This window comes from Panulirus ornatus, chromosome 68 (genome assembly GCF_036320965.1).
Source record: "Panulirus ornatus isolate Po-2019 chromosome 68, ASM3632096v1, whole genome shotgun sequence".
Taxonomy (NCBI): domain Eukaryota; kingdom Metazoa; phylum Arthropoda; class Malacostraca; order Decapoda; family Palinuridae; genus Panulirus; species Panulirus ornatus.
Window position 1 is genome coordinate 21,646,410 of NC_092291.1, and position 18,260 is coordinate 21,664,669.

The window sequence follows — 18,260 nt, forward strand, 5'->3', positions numbered from 1 at the left end:
GCAGCAGTTCAGAGAACATGTAAATCACAGCAAGTGTATAGATACCTTTTGGTAACTGTGGATGAAGTGGATGGCAGTGGTATATGGTCATTAAGGAGGTGCAGGATGGCCATGGGTAGCCACAGTTAGCTGTATTGGGAAGTAAAATTGGAAAGCCAGAAGTTGGTGGGTAGTGGTGGCAGCAGTGTGGTCATGAGGAAGCTGGAAGAAAGTGGTGGGAGGCAACATTTATAAACCATTAAGAGGAAGAAAGTATGTCCAAATCATCATGCTATAAGGGCATCAAATCTTTACCTCTGCATTCTTTTTTTGTTCTACTGCTTTACTATCATCATCGGGAAGGTTTTTTCTGACAGGTTCCAGGATTTTAATATCAGCCATAAGTTTTTCACGACTCACATTAACGACCTGCAATTCCACAAGCATATTGGGAGAAAAGAATATCACTATTTCTCACATTGATAGGAAAACAAAAATAAATATTTCTTATTTCTCTTTTGTAAGGAAAGAAAAATAATCAATAAAGCTTAAGAACTATAACTGCAAACAGAGCAATCAAACTGTGTATGAAAAAAGAGCTTGAGTGTGGAATCTGACTGAATAAACAGAACAAGTTTCATAATCTAAATCTGATTGAATGTTTGTAATTATAAAGCTCGTATGTCAGAAAGCTTAACACGCTGATAAATTAGAGTGATAAAAGTTTTGTGTGGCAAGGGATGTTGAAAAGATTGGCATAAATCTGTTTCACTATATCTTAATGAAATGTTATAGATTACAGTGCAAAGCTAGGTAGTACATGTTCGAAAAGCTGAATTTTGAATACAGGGTTGTGGTATCAGTAAAAAAAAACAAACAAAAAAAAAACCTGAAGACTAATACTTGAGATTCTCCATTTGACATTACGCAAGGAAAATATATATCAAGTGGTTTACTGAAGTAATAATGACAATAAACAACATATATGAAAATACTTATAAAATGTGCACATCAGCCAGTGGAAAAAATGCAAATGGAGAATATTAAGATTTGCAAGGTGAAATCCTTAGATGAAATAGGAAATAGAGAGATAGCATCTGGACAAAGAAAGTCTGGCTGAGTAAATACTAAAAGTCTGCGATGATATTTGAGTATTAAGAATTCTAAATTTCATGTTCGTAAAATTCTGTACTCACATCCACAAAAATATCAGCAGGATGCAGTAAGTTCAAGACAGAGTCAGGATTGGATGAGGCTCTCCAAACTGCTCTCCAACCAGCTGGCTCAATGCTATCCTCTACATACTGCACCAAACATTTTTCAACTCCATCTGCTGTTACTCCTGAGTGTGAAATTTAACATTAAAAGCAATCATTTGATATCAGCTTTCATTCAACAAGGACAGAAAATATCACAAAATGTGGATTGATATATAGTTTCTGAGTTATTCATATATATTTCAGTATATCAATCTGCCAACATCAAGGATATCCACAGATGCAAAATGTCGTTCATATACAAACTAGAGCTATAGTTCACAAATTCCTTCATTTTTCTATCCTTTAAAAACATATTCATTAATGCTCTCCTCGTACTTTATCAGTGTCTTTCTACATCCACACCCATATTTTACTCAAACAGGCTCAGACACTTTTACTGTACAACCATAGTACCCCAGTGGTCCATCTTTACTACATGAACCATACCTTCACAACTGTATGTACCCTCTAATTTCCTCATTCCTCACTTACTCCAATCCCTATACCTTTCTCCACTTTCCATAAGATTCACTATCCACTCACCTTACTTATCTTTTATATCTGTTTATTGCTTCCCACCTAAGCAGAGAAGTAACAGTAATAGACAACTGCCTTTAAAGAAAAAATCTAGACTGAACTCCTTCCTGTTCATAATCTTGAAAAGGAATAATAGAAATAATTTTCAACCTCCACCTTAGCCACTTTTTACAAAACACAAGAGATGCATTGGTAGTATTCCTGTGCCAGCCTAGCCAGAAGAAAGACGTGTCTACTCAGAGGTTCTGCACTTTGAGAATCCAGGTTGGACTTGACACCCTTACACCCTTTTTCTTGTGTATTTGCCATATTACCCTAATATCTTTTCAATCACAGCTTTTTTGTTGTTCTGAGTATTAAGTTTCATACTACACTACAAAGAAGGGCAGTAAAGTGGGATGTGAAAAGAAATGACCAATGCTCCTTCAGGTCACCTGAGAAGAGGGAATGCAGTATTTGTGAGAAAATGTTGTACGTGGCTGCTTAAAGCTTCAGCAAAAAAGCAAAATGGTCAGTATTCTGAAGGCTGAAAGCTGTACAGTTCTGGTAGCAAATCAAATCTTAGTTTCTCTGATACTTCAATACTTTTATTGACCTTATTACATTAATAATAATGCATAACAACTCATAAATAAACAAATCATCACAATGACCAAGTATATAGTAGGTAGCAATGAACTATATCCCTTGAATTTGATGCCCGCAACTCGCTTGAGTCAAAGGCACAATACTGGTATACAATACACTTAATGTGGATTTCCGTACCTACTGGACCCAAGGTGCATGATTGCAATGAAGATCTGTCTAAGGCTTATGTCTCCAAGATGAAGATTACTATATTCTGAAATTACCTACATACAACTTTGAGACAATCATCCAGAAAGAACCTGAATATGATTTTGTAAACATACGAGAAATGGAAACAGACACTAGCCAACCCATCTACCACAATAGGATTGAGAAAAAAAGAACTCTACAAAAAAAGCAGACACCGTGATGTGACTCTGGGCCTGACTCAGGCTGGGCTATAGCTACTAATGGGAATTTCTCTCCCTGTTGATACTGAGCAGACAAGATTACAATTTGCTCTCTGAATGACCCTCACACCCATCTCAAGGTACTTGAATTTTGCAAAAGAAAGAGACAAACAAGGATTTCTTTTAAAGCTCAAGTGTCTGTTCCTGATACTACCTAATTAAGTAAGGAAAGGGTGAAAAGTTACATTCTAGAAGAAATTGTAATAAAACTTGTTTAATTTCTTTTTCAGCTACTGCAATTTACGAGCATGAAAGGTCACTGGCCAAATTATCAAAAGAAGGAACAGAGGGGGCCAGGTGAGGATATTCTAAAAAAAGGCCCAGTCCTCTGTTCTTAACGCTACCTCGCTAACGCGGGAAATGGCGAATAGTTTAAAAGAAAGAAAGAAATATTTTCATTATGAAATCTAATATTACAGTACTATATCATATGTCCATGGAAATAGCTACCAGGGCTCTTTACTTGGAATGCTAATACTGTTTTACAACCTGCAACCTGCTAATTGAATGAGGTTGTTTTATGAAAGGTCTCAACTTTTCCACATTCATTCAATCTATTAGCTTCACTATGCATCTTATCTCTTAATGTTCCCCACTGCATTTGACTTTTGTTATCAGACTTTTTAATCTAACTTTTCTTCTGGATCAGTAAACTTTAACCAAAATAAAAAGACCTTTAGAAAAACAACTGAAAACTTAAAAGATTAATTACAGTATACTGTCCAAGAGAGATACAAAGAAGATGGTGACTATCTTATTTTCTAATGCAAAATGATAATAATGAAATAAGAGAACTATGATTTACTTTGACCCTAATTGTATATGAAAGGGGAATAAAAAAGTATGGTAAATACACGAAACTTCACCAACACACAAAGTTACCTTGAAGAATGCGAGTAAGTTCTATGACATGGTCGTCTGGCATCCATGTAACACGAAATACATCCGGCACCTGGTTAAGATTACTTGAACATGAAGATGCATCGCCAGATTCCTCTGTCTTCGTCACTTTTGATTCTGTTGACATAATTTCCATTTCCATGGTAGAGTCCAATTTCTCACTTTGATTTCTCAAACCTGGAATACATATTAGTTGTAATCATTTCTTAAATAGTTCATTCATACGAAAACAAAGCTAAAAAATACAGCTCCTAAAGGCACTTTATTTTCTTTTACAGCATTACAGAAAGAGGAAAGCATTCACCATAATGAAAGATGTAACGTTAAAGAGACAAAGCAGACCAGCATGGATCACGAAGGGGTAATTCTTCACTTGTGGTCCAACTATTTTAACATTTCAATTTAATCCGGATGAAAATCATACCAATGAATTTGTCAGCTACATTTACAACTCTGTTTACCTGAGGCAATCACTTTCAAAAAGGTGAGATCAAATATTGTAAGTTGATAGTGTCTCTTCGTATTCATGTGTTTTCCGTACTCAAATGGTTCAATACCAATACAAATAACCTAACTTAATGCTACCTACACTATAGTTACTGCTGTAAGTGAATTATGAGTTTTACTAACAGAAATGATTACAATGATATGATTTCTGACAGTACCTGTGATTATAAGTAAAAACCTGTCATACCCATAAGTTAAAAAATTACTCACAAAATTATGCTTTGTATATATATTTTTCAGGAGCTGATAAGGCACAGACAAAAAAAATACCTAAATCATGGCAAACTCAGAAGAAAGGACAAATTTAAGCATAAGAAGAATATGGAAGAAATTAAGTTTGAGCAACTCAGGTTTGCAAAAGCTGACTTAAAGATAGAAAGGTTATAGGAAGAGGGAAAGACAAATGAAGGATCAAAAGGAGGCTTCAAAAGTCAACCTTACGTGGATGGTTTCCACATGTAAACTATGGGAAGCAGCAGCCAGTTACATACCATGCATCCAGGTCTTGGTAGCTGGGACACATGCATAAAGCTCATGGTAGCTGTGGCCCAAGTAATAATAGAACAGCAGATGGAAAGGGATGGTTGAAGAGAGTTGAAAATAAAGCATTAATGAATTGGACGGCTTTTGATTTCACTCTGGCTAAGACATATGTGGAAGAGACATCCATATCAACAGTCTTTATTGGGGCAAGTAAATCCCCTGTAGATATCACTGTTCGCAAGGAAAATAATTCATATGCAACGTAGTATTCCCAACACTCTTATTTCTTCACAGGAGTGTATGAAAGAGGAATCAGCATATTTTTTACACTTCTTGTAAATGGTGAAAATTAGAGAAATCAACAGACTCTAGGAAAACCCCCTCCAAGTTTCCCTAGCAACTGAGATCTACCTTTAACTTTTCCTGTCAGAGTCAAAATACGACAAAAACACCATTGACTGAGCATCACACCAAGTGGCAATAAACATACAACAGACAGCACACCAGGAAGCTAGAGCCATGACTAAAGAGCTTCCTTACAAGTTGTTATTCCTTGTAGTTCCTAACAAGAGGCCACATTAATGGGGACATTCTTAAACTATAAATCTAGGCTGCTACGAGCAACAGGGGCTGAAGAGCTACGTGTGCAACTCAGACTACAATCATGTTTCCGTGCAACACGTTTATCATACGCTGATTAATATGTTGTAGACCTTATATCAACACCTTCAGGTATATCGCTGCTGTAAAAATAACTGTTACTAAAAGTTAATTCTAACTAGTTACTAATTGTGTAGCTACTACTAGGTATGTTGCAAAATTCAAAAGACCCCGCGGTAAAAAACAAAATTTGTCGTTATGAATCACTATCAATTGTATACAAAATCTAGAAAAAGTATCTTAAGGAAATAGAGAGATTCTCAGGCATATATTTCTTTCCTTTTATTGTGATCACAGAAACTTGGTGTCACCCGAATCCTATCAGCTGATAACTGTCAAACATTTTCCTGCCTTAAGGACATGATATATAAAGTTACTAGGAGCAGCTGAATACCTAAAAGTACACCATCACTCCAAAATTACAAAAGGCTACTCACTGCTTACCCTCACTTCAAAGTTATTGGGCGACAACGTTCAGGTTTTCTCCTCGCAAAGTTTGAAATCAAAAGTTGTGATGTTGGTACGAGGGGTACGAGCGCTCAATATGTAATGATCGTATCAAACTGTGGAAAACTAAAATTGATTTCAAAACCACCGTTCTATCGTTTTTATAAAAAGAAATACCATAAAACTGAAATTAAAATTGGACATTTTTTTTCACAATATCTTACACTTTAATTAAGCTTGTTTTCCACTCCTGCTGGACACACCCATTTAACTAGCCTCAAGTGATTTTGAAAGATGTAGATCTGTATACAAAGAATGTATATACTGATAATATATATATATATATATATATATATATATATATATATATATTATTGAATGATAATGATGTAAGTAATAATGATATGGGGAAGCCTCCTGTGAGCTTGCTCTCCAGACTGTGGATGAAGGAAACCTACTTCAGTTTGTGCTGTTCCGAATATCAAATAAGGAACCACTGACCACAAAATGCTTTCACGAGAGGACTCTGGAAGTCTACCACAACATTCCTCGTACGTGAGCTCCTTGGCAAACCCGGAAGCAGACTGCCAAACTGGTTAAACTTGACAAAATGGGAGGTGCTGCCGACCTTACACGAAATCGCATACATCCATGCATTTAGCCGAGCAGGCAAGCAAACATCTTGTCTGCACTTACATCTTTTCCCCTGAAAATACGTAGTTCAACTGGTTCTAACTGCCTCCTAAATCATTCTCATTTACTCTAGTTATTGCTTCGACCACCGAGACCAGTCATGGTGTTTCCCTTCTAGATCTGTTTTTACTTAGAACATGATTCACATGTGAACGAGAATGGAAGTCAAGTTCGTGGCGTTACCTCACGAACGTGGGAAACGACGAGTGTGTTGTCAGTCAGTGGAAACCCCTCCACTTCCTGTGCAGATGATCCGGTAAAATAAATTGGCCCACCGACATGCATTTTGGAAAAGGATCTACGCGCAGATACGACCCAAGCTCTTTTTAATTGATGTCGTATGTGACACAGGGTTCGTGGGTATTGATAACCTAAGGGAGGTAGCCCATCCCTGAATATATATATATATATATATATATATATATATATATATATATATATATATATATATATATATATCTTTCTTTCTTTCAAACTATTCGCCATTTCCCGCGTTAGCGAGGTAGCGTTAAGAACAGAGGACTGGGCCTTTTTTGGAATATCCTCACCTGGCCCCCTCTGTTCCTTCTTTTGGAAAATTAAAAAAAAAAAAAAACGAGAGGGGAGGATTTCCAGCCCCCCGCTCCCTCCCCTTTTAGTCGCCTTCTACGACACGCAGGGAATATGTGGGAAGTATTCTTAATTCCCTATCCCCAGGGATCATATATATATATATATATATATATATATATATATATATATATATATATATATATATATATATATATATATATATATATATATATATTCAGGGATGGGCTACCTCTTGTGTGTTGTAAGGGGCGGCTTAATAGGGGGCTGGCAACCTTCCCTTCCCCGTACCGTCACTTTCTGAGGGATCAGAGGAAGGAGCCAAGCGAGGAGTGGGCCTCAGATGATCTGCAGGCTTGCTTGTGTCTGCATGTGCGTGGACCTGACCAAGATGATAAGAAAGATCGAGAGAGGTGGTATGTTTGATGAAAGGGGCCTGGTCAGTTAACAGGATAACTAAGACAGAGAAATTTGTTTCCTGGCAGATACCATGAATAACTTTGAAGTATATGGTTAAGGAAATATTCAGTGATATTCACGTCTTCCATTCGGGCTGAATCTAGAATATGTTTCACTAGTTTGGTAGCCACACTTCAAGAAGGACAAGGAACTGATGGAGAAGGTCTAGAGGAAGGCAGCGAAGATGGTACTGATATTAAGGGAGGTGAGTGATAGGGAAAGGCCTGTTAGAGGCCTTAGTAGCTTTGTCAGCCGTGGGAGAGAGAAAGAGTCAGTAGTTTACATATGGCAGTCATTAACTTTTTAACCCAGCTTAATCATGTAGACAGTTTATAGGCCTTCCGAACATGGAAGGATAGAATATAACACACACACACACACACACACACACACACACACACACACACACATAAACACTCACACACACACACACAACACAAGAGCACTTCCTCTCACAGCCAATACACTGCAAAATAAAAAGTACAAATGCATGAAATACGCCATAAGTAGGACCATTGACACTGGAGTGTGCATATACAAGACCCATCGACGCATGTTGCTTCCATCACCACCTGTAGAAGGTGTCTTATAATGATGAGGATACGGTAAAATAGCACGAACGCCCGCGGCTTTGTGGCTAGAAGAACACCACCCTGCTGACAATTATCTATAAACAGAGTGGGTTATAGGGCATCTAAACCCGTGGTTAGGAAAGAGGAGGTTTCGAACCCATATCTCAAAGTCACGTTGGCATAGAAATGATCTATAAGTGCTGGAATAAGTTCAGAAATACAATTAATATACTGGGAGCCGAAGATGGCCTAGAGATGGTTACGAGTCAAGTATGTCTCACCAGTGTGAAGCCAAGAGTTTGTCTCACCGGTGTGAAGCCAAGATGGCACTGGGGAATGCCAGCGTCCCCACCGAACATGAAGCGAATTAAAAAGTCCGTCTCATGACCTCGGTTAGGATAGGTCAAGGGTCATATCAATGATTCGTCTGAGGTCAACCATCATAATTTTTACACTTGGTTGAGTATCGTCATCAGCTCTGGTCAAATAATTAGTCCATAAATTATGTCATTAATCCTCCAGTTTGATCATTTCTTTTCTTTGGCTGATTTTTCGTTACGTTCTGTTTGGCAATTTCTATGTTTGTCTTTAATGTATGTTAATTGTGCTGTTAATTGGTGTGGTCGATGGTAATTATGTTTGAATCGTTTCCGGTCAGAGATAATTTCTCGATTATTTGCTTCGTCGAATGGTAATTATATTATAATTTTAGGTTAATGATAACTGAGTTAACATCTGCTCCACCCGGGCGATAATCATGTCATCCTCTTTACTCGGGCTGGAGATAATTCGATAATTTTCAACTCCAGATGTGGATAATTACGATTATCATTTACTCTGGCCTGTAGCTTGACATCATAACTTGGCTTATTGTACACCAAGATTGTACTATTCCCGCTTACAATCCTCATATAATTCCCGCTTCGAGGACAGCTGAGCCTGTCTGTAAGGTCTATTTACTGTCTCTGGTCATGAGAAAACTCACCCTTCGACTCGCATCATTTCATCAGATACCCGGACTTCTCTAAGAAGCGTCTGTGAACGACTTCACAGACACGAGAGGTTAATCTGCACAATGGTGATTGGGTGAATCTTTTATCCCGGCAACTGGCTGGTGGGGGACACGATATGAATTAGGGAATCAGATCCTATATTTCCTTACCGTAAAAACAAACTAATGGATGGAAAAGGCTCAATGGTTTTCCCGTCTATTACTGAGGAAATATGGGAGATCTGAGATTAATCGGTGGGATCAGATGGCAACAGGTAGCAGGCAGGTATTAAGGTACTTTTCTTCTACAATGTGTCCAATGTGTCATAATCAGGCAGGAACGAGGGTAGGAGAAGAAAAGGGAGGAGGAGTAGGTTGGTTGGGGGGGAAAGGTAAGAATTACCCATACGAGTGAGGGGATAAAGCAGGGAGAGGGTCATGTGAGGGGAGAGAGAGAGAGGTAATGAAAAGTGGGTCAGAGCGCAAGGGGATGAGGGAAATGAAACGTGCATAGGAAGGTGGATGAAAGAGGGAAGCGAGAGGGGCAAGACAAAGACGGTGGGAGGGAGGGAGAGTGGCTGCGACGCACGACTCCCTCATACCCGTGTGTGTGTGTGTGTGTGTGTGTGTCCCTCGGTTCGCCTGCTGCGCAGCGGTCGGCTGGCTACACCCCGCTCATTACTCCTGTTATCGGGGACTCGTAACTCATAAGTTGATATATGTCCTCACCGCAGCACTAGCCTCACCAGCTGGCTCGCTGAAGTTGGAGGACCTGGGAACGCAACCCCTTCTGTGGCTGAGTGCCTGGCAATATATATACCTACCACTGCCTCACCCTAGGGTGAGGGTGCAACTGTTCAGTCCCCTGACCCACGGGGCATGACGAGACACGGACAGGGTCCGTTTCTGCCCCGTGTGAGACCCCAGGAGCAAGAGGCACGGCGGGAAAGCAGCCAAGATTGGCTATGGGCTCTCCTTCACCTCCTGCGTCAACATGAACGTCAATTGTCCACAACAGAGTCCTTTGCATCTCGTGTGATACGCAGATTAGCCACATAGCTACAAGTACCACGTATCAAGACGTGCTATGCACAACATGCTCCTCCTAACCCTTCTTACTCTATCATATGGCCCTCATATAGCACCTCGGAAACAAGCTACAGCCCTGTCCCTCGCCACCATCTCCTCTTATCACCAGAAATCCCTCGTCCCCCAAGCTGCAGTTTCGCCTTACAACGGCATCGAGCCATCTGAGCTCATTCAGACCCTTACAAAAACACCCCTGGTGTTGACGTTGCGAATCTGAGCTTCGATAGAATATTAAAGATAATCATGATCGTTAACTCCCGTTCTCCTATACCGATGCTGGACGCTAGTGTGTAAGTGACCCTGAGTGTGACTTACTACAGTATAAGTAAATCGAAGTAAACTTACGCTTGTTGTGGCCTGGGCGTGGTGTTGCTGGGGACTTGGATGTGGTGGTGGTGTGGCCTAGATGTGTTAGTGGTGTGTCCTGGGTTTATGATGACGTGGTCTGTTCATAGAGAGCACATAAGACTAACAAACTCATCATGATATATATATATATATATATATATATATATATGATTAACTGACGAACAACTGTACTACCGGGCGTCCGTTCTCTTTCTTGAGAGGAGTAAGGCAAGCATCAGAAACACGTCGATCTTATTCGAAAAGATCCCAGTTAGTCCTTAAAACGGGTCTCCCCACCTCAGGAGAGACTTGTCAAAATGTTTTGCAAACTGGACCGATGGACAAGTTGGTCTCAGCTCCCCACACAGGTTTATACCCTCAGTCATCGCAGTACCCTGCCCGTCACATGATCCCCGGAAACAACTAGAAATAAAAGAACGTGTGCAGGTAATTAGCAGTTAAGTGCTAACTGGGGTTTATTGCTATGATGCCTCTCTCTCTCTCTCTCTCTCTCTCTCTCTCTCTCTCTCTCTCTCTCTCTCTCTCTCTCTCTCTCTCTCGTTAGAGGGGAGTATGGGCTTTATGTCGTGTTTTAACACCGGGCGAATGGTGTTAATAATTCTGTCTGCAGGGAGGGAGGGGGGTGAGAGAGAGAGAGAGAGAGAGAGAGAGAGAGAGAGAGAGAGAGAGAGAGAGAGAGAGAGAGAGAGAGAGAGAGAGAGAGAGAGGCTAGGCAAGTTGTACAGGAAGAGGGCTGGGGCAGGTGTACAGGGAGAGGGATGGGGCAGGTGCACAGGGAGAGAACTGGGACAGTCGTACAGGGAGAAGAGGATAGGAAAGGTGTACAAGGAGAGGGACTGAGGCAGTTGTAAGGGAGAGTAATAGAAGGCGTCACTGCAGGGAGAACATAATGGTGTTCCACTGCTGGGGATAAGTTTAATGGATGCTCCTCGCTTAATGGAGCATGATGGGTGCTCCATTACCATGGTGACATAGGTCTCTCCTCTTCGTGTGAGACCCGGCTGTGTGGTGCGAGTCAAACTGTAACCAACTGTTTGTATCTACCTTTCTGTACTTGTATAGATAGGGAGCTCTGCACTCATGGGGTTCCACTTACCTATATGTCCTGTATGGGGAGGGAGTTCTACGCTCGTGGGGCTCCCATCTCTACCATCATACAACTGTTTGGACTTCTGTATGCTGTCTGCACTCAACGTTTTCATCCTATGGTTTATCTCATTCATCCGCCACACTTACTCGATGAAAAGTACCTTCGGCTGTATGATGTGATCCAGGCTGTGTGTGTTGGGGTCCAGACGGGGCCGTGTGGTTCACACTTTGCGTAGTGGCCCAAGATGTGTGGAGTGGTCTAGTCTCTGTCATCTTGCCCAGGGTCTATGGTGTGGTTCAGGCTGTGTGCGCCACACTCTGTGGTGTGGCCCAGGTGGCCGGGGTAGGTTCAGAGGTAATCTCCAGCACCAGGATGGATTACGAGAAATCGCGTCCATTACCCAGGATCAGCGGCAGCGTTCGAGTCTCGAATTGTTATTGATATACCAAAGCACACGCTTACATGTACGAGAGTCGGTGGGTGTGTCTGTATACTCGGCTGTGCGGGTGACTGTTGGTATATACACGACAGTCAAACGAGCTGTTCCAAGTAATGGCCATGGTTATCTTGCCTTCCAAGCTTTTGTATCAGTCCGCCACAACCACGTAGATGACCTAAGATAGGAAGAATACGAGCAGGTCTGGACCCCCTCGTCTGCTCGCCGCTCCTGCGGAGAGCTCGGGTGTCGCTGAGCGGCAGGCCACTGACCTCTGAACTCAGCCTCACACTGACCCCGAGGATACGACAACAACAAACTCGCGTTGTGCTTCGTCAGAGAACAGCGGAGCGGTGTTACACTATGAGCCAACGTCGCTATTTCTACACTTTATACCTCCCGTATCGCTGGCACAGTCTTCCCGCTCAACACCGACGTATTTCCCGGAAATGTCTCTTCCCAGCGGACAGCAATTTCTATCCTGCCAGAGGGATACTGATAAATGATTGGCGACCTGATATGGGGGTTAGTCATCATGCGTGTAGCGACTTCCTCGTCTTCTCAATAGACAGAAGACAGGATCGCCTTTTTATGGTATATATATATATATATATATATATATATATATATATATATATATATATATATATATATATATATATATATATATTTTATTTTTTCTTATACATATTCGCCATTTCCCGAGTTAGCGAGATAGCGTTAAGAACAGAGGACTAAGCCTTAGAGAAAAGAATCCTTGCTTGGCCCCCTTCGTTCCCTCTTTTGGAAAAGTAAAAACTGGAGGAGAGGATTTCCAGTCCCCCGCTCCCTCCCCTTTTAGTCGCCTTCGACACGCAGGGAGTACGTGGGAAGTATTCTTTCTCCCGGAATATATATACGAATTAATGAATCAACATTTATCAATATAATGATTACACTACAAAAGCAAATCGTTTCCTTGTCCGGACACACATCATTCACGCAGGTCGGGCGTCCGTGTTATCCGGCACCTGACAGAGAGGAAATGGTCAGACCTATCTCCTGGATATTGACCAGGGGGCTGGGATTGGTGCGAGTGTGTGTGTGTGTGTGTGTGTAGTGTGGTAATAGGGTAAGGGATAGGGTGGCCAGGGCCTGGTGTTCATAGGACACTTGTGGCTGGAAATGTTAACCAAGAGGATTTGGCCTAAGCACATAGTGTCATATTTGTCTTCCAACTTGATACCTCTTATGAGGGAGAACTCCAGGGGAGAGATTTTTAGCTTGCCCCTGTTTTCTATTTTGTGTTTCGCACGTTCCTCTATGACCATAAAGCTGTTTTGATAAGCGTCAGGCACACAGTGATGGCCACCACACTTCAAACACAAGGTGTGAGGCAAATGGTAAGGCAGCCAAATTCACTGAATCTTTCTACCTGAATTACAGGGAGCGCGCTAGTCAGGGACTTACGAGGCATTAATGTCTATTAATCTGTAAGTCAATGATGTTACGAGTCTCGTTCTGAATATTTCACGCTTTTCCCTGCTTAACGAATGGATACACAAGTCTTCCCTGTGATCGTTCATGTCCTTTCTTTTCCTTTACCATGAGCTCAACCCTTGTTTCCAAGGACGTATTTGACAAGCGTCTGTCTCTCGCTCGCTGTCTTGGTGTTCACATCTCCACCCTCTGCACACACACACACACGGCCATCACGCATGCTAATCCTACAGACATGCCTCCCTAGCTTCACAAAAGATAATGATAGAGACTCGTCTTATTAACATTTGCTAATTAGATTCGTCTAATCAACACTCCCTCGCGACCCCTCAACCCAAGGATGAGTTATTAAGACGTGGGGTCGGTTGATAACATTCCACCGTCATGTAACCACCAGCTGGGCCACGGAGCCGTAAGATGCCGATGATTGAGTTCCGGGAACAGTGGTGGGGGAGGAGATGGTGTTGCCAGCCACACCACCACCACATGTTAATGGCACCTCGTGGTCTTCCTGCCCAGACTCCAGGCACCTGGAGTGGCTATAGTGTCCAGTTGCTCGAGTGTCACCGGCCGTAAGAGTTATGGCCACTGATGATGTGGTGCTGGTTGTAAACATTGAGGCTGTTTGATAGTTATTGTCCTTTATATAGCAGTATGGCACCATCCTCCTCCCTGTGGTTCTGTGAAGAAGAGTGCGTGGATAGTGATGGTGATGCGAGTTGCTGTTGATGGCAGAGGTAACCTGCGCTCAGGGCAGTACCATCGTCTTGATGTTGAGGTGATGTATGGAACCATCCTACACCCTTCGTGTCGGCAGGATGTAGACAGCAGCCTGCCTAGGGATGCACAAACCTTCCTCACTCATGGTGACGCCCAGAACCATCTTGCACCCGGGAATTGCGAATCTTAGTTTCACTCAGCACAACAAAGAAGCTACAATTCATCATGCATCTTCCACGAAGCCATGCACTTAGTCTCCTGTTCTGGCACGTCTTGCTCGCAGAACAGCTGCCGTTGATAATCTATACCAAAGGCTTTTGGTGGATATTGGAGCGTTGCCATCCACCGAGGACGACCTCCTTCCACCATCCCCCACGACAGCTGCGAGGTAAAGGTGAGTTGTGCTTGGAGACCGACCCCGTGTGGGTAGGACAACCCACGAGGCGCACAGACTGACTCACGGACGTCTACTCTCGTGCAAAGAGATTTATACTGCAAGAGGAATTCACATCCTAAGATTCGGGAGCAGACCATAGCACCAGCGGACGACTAGTTTCTAAAGAACGAACGAACGTATGTTCATGGCCCGTCATACACCGAGGCAACAATCCTTAGACTATGACTGAGTTGAACTAGTGAAAGACACTGTGAAAATGTTGACATTTCCCTGTACTATGCTGTACTACATTGTACTGTACTGTACCGTACTGCACTGTAATGCATAGTACTGCTTTCGTGTCGCAAGCAGCTGTTGCCAACTCAACCTCTCTAGGACACTGAGCGACCCTTCATGTTTGACATGGACCATTACCTCGACAGAACAGAGGATGTGCCTCATGTGCTACACACATATAGAGTTATTGATGAATAAACTACTGTACATAAAAGGAATCCTCGTCTGCTAGACAAGAAAAGAAAAAGAGATTTTGTTTAAAAGTGATTTTTTTTTGGTCGTAACTTTCGCTAAGACAAAGTTGTTTGGAACTGTTGCCTCTGTAAAGTTATTATGAAACTCACAATTCTCTCCAGGACACTGGAGAGTTTCTGAGCAGGAGTTCCTGAGAACTCGACCTTCAATAAAACTCGCGTCTCGAACCTTGTGAAACATCGAGGGATAACCACAGGTACAAAACAATTATACAGCAAACATAGTGAATTATCATCATAATTAAGAACAGGTGACACACTACGAAAAGCAGATGTAGGAAGTAACATCTGCTTCAGTATTTCAAACCCGCCGATATTTCTTTGAGGATTGATAAGATTTTAAAATGTGTGATAAACCCTGCTCTTGGAATTAGACTCAGGACGACTTGGGAAGGGATACGTCTTTTCCATTTAGTAAATTAATCGACTCGGAAGTTCTCATGAGTCGTTCATGTCTTGTATTTTCCAAACACTGCTTTCCAACAAGATTTCTGCACAGGGAGTTAAAGAGCTGAGGTGTCGTGTGATGTTCAAGGCATTGCTGACAGTGAAACAGGGAACCTAGAATGATAAGAGATGATTCAGAGAGAAGGATGGATATTGGAAGTTCTTTTTCATAAGGAAGTTGAGGATTTTCCACTCATTGAAAACATTTGAAGGTATTTTCAACAGCTTCTAGTTTCAATGGGTTCGAACCGGTTGGGTTTAATATATGTCCCCGTTGATTAAAAGGAATATATATATATATATATATATATATATATATATATATATATATATATATATATATATATATATATATATATACAGCTTACCTATTCTAATGTCATCTATTTCTTATATCAAGCACCTCGTCCGCATCGATTCAGTCCTTCCAAAATGGCACGTTTTACGACCTGCCTGCGCGCGAGAACGTCAGGTTGACGACTGGTTCCCTCGTCCTCACAGCTCCCACACTCAACGCGTCCCGTGTGTGAAGGCTGAGTACGGCTGAACCAACATTTGTCAGTGCGTGTGTGAATGAAGCAGTTTCACTATGGGCCTCACTGCACGTTGTAAACGACCCGCTTACAGGTGGTTCATTTGAGTACCGAACGTAGTTTCAATTGCTTCGAGCTTAATCTCAATGGGTTCGAACCTACTGGGTTAAGCATATATCCAGCTAACGTAGATATATATCAGAGTAAATGTACTCACTTATACCTTATTCTACACCATTCTAATATCCTTTCCCCTAAAAGTACTGTTGAAAATGCTAAAGGGATGAGGGATTTACTGGCGAACGTGTGTGAAGGGGATTACGGCGGAGGTACGAAAATCAGCAACACAGTATTGATACCAGAAGCTGCAAAACTAATGGCCGGGACGAACTTAAACTGGGACGTGAGTATTCTCCAGTGAAGCTTCAGCAGTGACTTAATGCAAATGGAAATCACACGAACTTTGTTACAGGCAAGAGAGAGAGTCCTGTGTTCTGCTCCCGTAATCATCAAATACTTGCCGTTGCAGTGTATTTGAAGATATGGATGTGGACATAACTTGGTTCTCTGACTGCTGTAGCAGCACTATACATGGAGATAACAGTCCTGAGAGAAAGATTTATGGTAAATACGAGAAATACTTCGCCTTGCGGAATCTACTGTAATGCTTCAGGCTGGAGGAGTGTTAGACGAGGGTGTAAGTGATCATGGTGTGGACGTGGAGAGACTGGCTGTGCTGTTGGCAGGGGGGTGTATGTCTCTCCAGTGGTGGCAGGGTCGTGCGTGTCCACTTTTGGATGGGATGTGCCTGTCCACTGGTGGCAGGGTTGTGTGTCCACTGTTGGCAAGGTTGTGTGTGTCCAATGGTGTCAGGGATACGTCTACTGGTAGCCTGGATGTGCTTGTCAGCCATGGGCACGCTTGTGTGTCATCTGTGTAGCATGGGAACAAATGGGGTCTGCCTTGTTCATCGACTTCGCCGTCTGTACGTCGAATTCGTATGGAGTCACACCCCCAGGTATGCGAAGATACGTTTAGCATATATATATATATATATATATATATATATGTATATATATATATATATATATATATATATATATATATATATATATATATATAACCCGTAGATCCCTGCCAAGGGCGTCCTACACCTTCAAGGATGCACTTCCTTCATCTACTGACGAGAACACAGTCTCGCGGCGTCAACATCTGCAGGTGGAGTTCGACAACACCTTTAATTAGGTTATACAATACGCTAATACCTGATGACTCATGTCTGAAAATCTAGACCTGAAGCGGCGCTGAATATGACGGTGAAATCTGAAAGGTAGCTGGGAGACGACCTAGCAGGACTGAAAAGCTGAAATCGTACGTCACATAAGCAATGTCTGCCGACTCCTGGCAGCGGCTGTCCTTATTTTGCCCTATGTTGAGGACCAGACGAGTGTGACGTGGACCCGTTGGTTGTCAGTCATGGAAATGGTGTTTTCCCCTCACTCACTTCGTACAAGGCCCTTGATTAGTATCCACACAGGAAATATGGCGACCATTTTTCTTTGGAAAAAAAGGATCATAAAACAATTATACAGATAGTGAATAGACCAGATTGGTACGGGATAAGGTTACCAGGGGATGCCAGAGGTTGGTGTGAAGCGGCATCCAAGGCTTTATGTTTGAGTTTCCGATACTAGTGTTGTTTTGGAATCTTGTCTTACAGGGTAGGATGGCGCTCACACAAGGCGGAAAGAGAAAGCAACTGAGATAGGCATGGAGCGGTAAGGGAAGGGGCTGGATGTCCTTTCCTTGTGTACCGTCACTTCCTAGAAGTGAGAGCAGATGAAAGAGCAAAACAAGGATTGCTTATTTCGAAAGCTCTGTTCCTCATGCTACCTAGCCAAGGATATATATATATATATTATATATATATATATTATATATATATATATTATATATATATATAATATATATATATATATATACAGCTTACCTATTCTAATGTCATCTATTTCTTATATCAAGCACCTCGTCCGCATCGATTCAGTCCTTCCAAAATGGCACGTTTTACGACCTGCC

The 18,260-nt window shown here is 41.9% G+C and overlaps 1 protein-coding gene across 6 annotated transcripts in view; it reads right to left on the minus strand.

Moving 5' to 3' along the window:
- The window catches only part of nesd (nessun dorma), a 199,740-nt gene that overhangs the window by 15,526 nt on the left and 165,954 nt on the right, over positions 1-18,260 (minus strand). For 2 of the 6 annotated variants that reach the window (XM_071659882.1, XM_071659879.1), the window contains 3 exons: positions 3,695-3,889; positions 1,176-1,321; positions 295-408 (listed from right to left, as the gene is read on the minus strand). In XM_071659882.1, coding sequence (XP_071515983.1) covers positions 295-408; positions 1,176-1,321; positions 3,695-3,854 — 420 coding nt within the window. In that variant the 5' untranslated portion in view covers positions 3,855-3,889. Of the gene's footprint in view, positions 1-294; positions 409-1,175; positions 1,322-3,694; positions 3,890-5,799; positions 5,912-6,310; positions 6,416-7,304; positions 7,455-18,260 lie in introns of those variants that run through there. The other 4 variants (XM_071659880.1, XM_071659884.1, XM_071659881.1 and 1 more) reach the window with 4 other exon arrangements.